Source organism: Mytilus californianus, unplaced genomic scaffold, assembly GCF_021869535.1.
Source record: "Mytilus californianus isolate M0D057914Y unplaced genomic scaffold, xbMytCali1.0.p SCAF_7, whole genome shotgun sequence".
In the NCBI taxonomy this organism is placed as follows: Eukaryota; Metazoa; Mollusca; class Bivalvia; order Mytilida; family Mytilidae; genus Mytilus; species Mytilus californianus.
In genome coordinates this window covers 79707933-79713254 of record NW_026262723.1, presented here as the reverse complement: position 1 = coordinate 79713254, position 5322 = coordinate 79707933, and the positions used below count along the sequence as shown (strand labels likewise).

The window sequence follows — 5322 nt, the reverse complement described above, 5'->3', positions numbered from 1 at the left end:
AGTATAAGAAAAAAAATATTAATAAAGATTTTTGTCATTTATTCTATTCTCGTCTACAATGTTGGAGAGTGTCCTTTGTTGAATATGCATATAAACCAAGGTGAGCGACACGGGCTCTTTAGAGCCTCTAGTTTTAGTTATTGCCCTTCGATCGATAAAATATGTGCAACGCGGGGGACATTGGAACTCTGGGTTTTTTTTAATAAACCAAAATAAGAACCGGAATAAAAGATTAAATATAAATCACACAACAATAATAGTGTATTTTGAAGGGTTTTTTTTGGCTGTATCATTTTCTACACAATTTGCTTTCTCCATTAATATTCATGATTAAGTCGTATACATCTATATACGGTGGATTAAAATCCCAATTTATTTTTTGTGACACTCTCCTACTAAAAGACTGTTTTCAATCCTATTTGTACCTGGACATACATGTATGGTGCCTTTTTTTAGCATGACTGTTGACGTTATACACACGAAACAAAATATGATGTAAGGATTGCTTATTTTGGTTTATTTCATACTTTTCAGAAGAAATCAACAATGAAGCTGATTTTTCTGATATTTACTCTGAACATTTCTTATTGTTTAGTTACCTGCGTACAAATCACATTAAGAACAAAACTTGGGAACATAACTGGAGTTGAAAGAAAAATTTTAGATATCAAACTTTTGGAATTCCGTAAAATTCCATATGCCAAAGCTCCAGTCGGCAATTTGCGATTTGAAAAACCAGTGCCTTATGGGTCGTGGACAACTCCATTAGACGCAACCACATATAGCCCGTCTTGTTATCAGGATCTACCGGAAAATGTAAAGAATGTTTTAGTAAACAAAATCGTAACTGAAGATTGTTTATTTCTAAACATTCAAGTTCCCTTTACAGTTACTCCTAAGACTCACAAATCTGTGATGGTATGGATTCACGGCGGCGGATACTCTACTGGACAGGCGGCTTTATATGACGCTGGAAGGTTTGCTATAACAGGAGATGTAATTGTTGTCACTATAAACTATCGTCTAAACGTGTTTGGATTTTTAAGTACTACCGATTTAGATGGCAACTATGGGATATGGGATCAGATTTTAGCTATTCGGTGGATTAAAAACAATATTGAATCTTTTGGTGGAAATAGCGATTCAATTACGATTTTTGGCGAGTCCGCAGGAGGATTCAGTGTTGGACTGTTATCGATCGCTTCAAGAAATGACGGACTATTCCAGAGAGCCATAATGCAGAGTGGAGTAGCTATTTCCCCCTATTCCATGGGCCAAAAAGCCAACTCTTCCCTAGTTTCGCAGTTTGTAAATTGTACACACAATGAAAAGAATTTAGTCAGCTGTTTGAAGAGGAAAACATCGTCTGAGCTGTTTGAAGGATTGATGAAGTCAAAATTTAGACAGCAAACACTATTAGGAATTCAACTTGCTCCAGTTGTAGACGGAAAACTGTTTCTTGACCACCCACTTAAGCTTCTAAATGATGCAGATTCTCCAGCATCTAAGTTTTATAGGTCATTAGATGTCATAATAGGAACTACAAGTGGCGAAGCATCACTTTTTGTTTTTTCGCTTCAAAAACTTCAGAAACCATTTCATTTCAATATATCAGATGGAATTCCTAAACGTATTCTAACAGACTTTCTTGCGCCAGAAATCGCTAAGGCATACTTCAATGGCAACCCTAGAGTCATCACTGCTATTATTGAGCAATATGGCCAATCAAATGATACAATGAGACAAACCTTTGACATTCTTGATCTGTATACAGATTTACTGTTTTTTGTCCCTGCTGTACGTTCTTTGCTGTTACATGATCCAAACAATGCAAAGAAAAGTCGCCAGTTTCTGTATATGTTCTATGGTCAACCATCCTTTCCCTTGTTTGGACCACTCCCACCTTGGTTCAACAGGTCTGAACATGCAGCAGACACTATGTATCAATTTGGCAACAGTTTTGTGTCTCTTCCCACTCTGGACACCGATCTATCAGAAAATTTCATGAAGTACTGGACAAATTTTGCAAAAACTGGGTAAGTTCTTCATGTTGAAGTTTATATATATTGTGCATGTACATGTACATTTCGTTTATAGAAAATAGTGTTCTAATTTCAACAACAAATAATAGTGGGGAAATATATCCATAGCAATTTTTTGTTTTGAATGATTCTTGTTTAGTTTTTAGATGTTGTCATTATTTTACACAATACAGACGTTTATATCACATTTGAATATAAAATGAACGTGGGGATTGAAAATTATCTTTGGATTTTATCAACCTGTCTGCTACTCGTTAAAGAAAAAATAGCTGTCAAATTCATGTTCACCGATTTGACCCAAATTCTCATATTTGATTTATAACATACTAAACAAATATCCAAATTATAAAAAGTCCAAAATAAACAATTTACGATACATGGACTCGATAATATGTATCAGCATTTCGTGTGTATTATAGTCCAATTGACATCTAATTAACCATTGGGGTGACCTCCGAAGACTGCCGACGGTCATATAAACCGATATAAACATAGATATAGATATAAATAGACAGCGAACACGTGCAATTAGATTTTTCTAGGTCTGTTTGATTTCATATAATAGGTTAAAAATATATGTTAATCATCGTTTTTATCTGTATAAGAATGAGTTTTTGTGGATCGAATCAGTTAACCAATGGTTTACCCGTGTTTCACTTTCAATGTTGACATAATTTTCCTATTAATAACTGATCCCGACTAATTTAACCTATCTTTAGCTAAGGGGTTAAATTGAAGATCACATGAATACGGATTCAGTGAGGTCGAATTATTCACTTTCAAGTGAATAATTTATCTGCGATGTTTCCTAGCTTATTTTTTTTTTGACAGAATTGAACCAAACTGCCTGCTACAAAGCAAATTATTATTTCAGTATTTCACTTTCATTACTGATTGAACAAAAAAAAAACATTTTTGTTTTAAATCTCTTTGCTAATGCCCCTTTAAAACAACATACCAATGATTATATCGGTCATCATTTCACTTAAATTTGAAAATTAAAAATAAAATCCGCAGCTTTAGTTATTTAAAAAAAAGAGACAAAAGATACCAGAGGGAATTAAAACGTACAGACTGACAAAATCATGACAAAATAACAAAGACATTTATAATCGTTTTTCTATTTATTTTTTCATAAATAATAAATATATATTAAATTGTATATATATAAATAATCATTACAAGAAGGTAAAAGTAACGTTGGATTTTGTGCCCTAAATTAGTTGAAGTTTTGATTATTTTTCTTATTTCAGAGATGTTAATGACGCAGACCTGCCAATGTGGAAAGATTATGATGCCATTAAAGCACATTACATCAATTTGGATGTCAATATTACTACGGGTCAATTTTTGTTCCAGGATCGTGTTAAATTTTGGTTAAATGATATCCACCAAATTCATAACCCAACATCGAGTGGAACATGCCTAAGGCAAATTACCATTGAATGGCTTATATTTGCTTCATTCATGTTTAGTTCTGTATTTTTTTACCCTTAAAAATAAGAAGTTATGATGGTTTGGCATTTAGTATAAACTGAAGCTTCATATTTTTATATAAACTTACTTACAATGATATTATAGTGGATCTGTTATAAGGACAAACCATCGGTTTTCGATCGAATTCTTCAAAATCAATGTGGTATATATATATATATATGTTGTAATCGGATGATGATGTATTCCAGAATAAAAAAAAACATCAATCATTATTGAAAATGATCAATTTTATTCCTAAAATTATAAGTTCTCAGTTTTCAGGCTTTATTCCCCGTTTAGATTATCTTCTTTTTACTACATATGTTATACCCTTCGAAATTGCCAAAATATATAGGTCACATGGTCACCAACCTCGTTTTCATGATCGTTTATGTGAAAACGGGCTTAAAAAATAAGAACACACTGAACACACCCGCGACATTACGGTTCCGTGACTGAATTAAAGTACCTATTCCTTATTTTTAGCCTGGGTTTTTAGTATTCGTATTGTCATCTGATAAAGTCATTCTGATTTTAAGGTGCACAGTTTTCTCTGCTTTTCTGTTTCTGTTTGAACCCGTCGACCCGAAACTTGTTAATTATTGTTTATAATAATTATGTGGAAAACAAAAGGGCCTGGAATGGTGTAATATTTGATCAACACCATTGTCCTATATTAGTTATATAAAAAAATGAATTCTTTGATTTGTCGTTTTTATGTCATGCCGGCTAACAAATTGGAAAGTTCCAACGTCTTATTTTTAGCCTTGATTTTTATTATTGGTATTGTCATCTGATAAAGTCATGCTGATTATTAGGTGCATAGTTTTCTCTGCTTTCAAAATCATTCTGTTTGAACCCTACCTGGTTTTCTTACTACAACCGGAAACTACATGTGACATATACTATTGGTATCGGTATCGGATTCGACCCAGAACTTGTTGATTATTGGTAATATTAATTATGCTGAAAACAAAAGGGCCTATAATAATGTAATGTTGAATCAACACCAAAGTCCTATATTAGTTATATATAAAGTTGAATTCAACTCAATTTCAAAACAAGTAAACAAATTCTCCGCTTTGGCTTATTAAAATTTTTAATGTTAAAATATTTTCTAATATTTAATGGCTGATTCATAAGAACAAAACATTATGAAATGGTATCAAACACTCAGATATCAAGTATTTTAGTTTGATAACGAATATAAGATAATTACTGTAGACCTTAATTGCCAAGGATTCAAAAAGAGATAAACAACAGTATATAAGACACTACTTAGAAAAACTCAAGACTGAGCAACACGAACCCCACCAAAAACCAGGGTGACATCATGTAGGGTAAGCAGATCCTGCTCCAGTAAGTACAAACTCGGTTATAAGTCACCTGATGATGTCACATTCGAGAAAAAGAGGACGGAAGTGTGGTTACGACAATTAGAACAGATTTGTCGTCATCTATGAAATAGATATTCAATAACGGTCAACCAACTCGTGACAGCGTTCTTAAATGTTTTGTATTACTGTCTCACTGTGAATGTGGAATAATTAGTGAAATGATATTATGGTAACAAAGTTATTATAGATAATTAAATCATATAAAAAAATGCAATTTTGAAGACAACAGGAAAGAAATATGCAGAAAAAACCTAAAACGTTGAAATAAACGTTAAAAGCTAATGATATCAGATGTTCTTGATGGTGAACCATATTCTGCTCATCACGCTATACACGTACCTGTCTTTTTGTCCAAGTTTCGCAAAGAATATTTAGTCACCTTGGGTTTTATTTTTAAGAAAATGAAA

At 32.7% G+C, this 5322-nt stretch overlaps 1 protein-coding gene across 1 annotated transcript; it reads left to right on the top strand.

The window, feature by feature from the left end:
* Nucleotides 1-540: 540 nt before the first annotated feature.
* LOC127708776 (carboxylesterase 5A-like) lies at nucleotides 541-5221 on the top strand. Its single transcript, XM_052213895.1, has 2 exons — nucleotides 541-2036; nucleotides 3296-5221. The coding sequence occupies exons 1-2, from the start codon at nucleotides 547-549 to the stop codon at nucleotides 3537-3539; spliced, it is 1734 nt and encodes a 577-aa protein (XP_052069855.1). The 5' UTR covers nucleotides 541-546; the 3' UTR covers nucleotides 3540-5221.
* The last annotated feature ends 101 nt before the right edge of the window (nucleotides 5222-5322 follow it).

What these genes read in the sequence shown, in the direction of transcription:
- LOC127708776 (XM_052213895.1), top strand. Translation starts at nt 547, where the DNA reads ATGAAGCTGATTTTTCTGATATTTACTCTGAACATTTCTTATTGTTTA. An exon ending in ACAAATTTTGCAAAAACTGG is followed by an intron (nt 2,037 to 3,295) that starts GTAAGTTCTTCA and finishes TTCTTATTTCAG; the next exon opens with AGATGTTAATGACGCAGACC.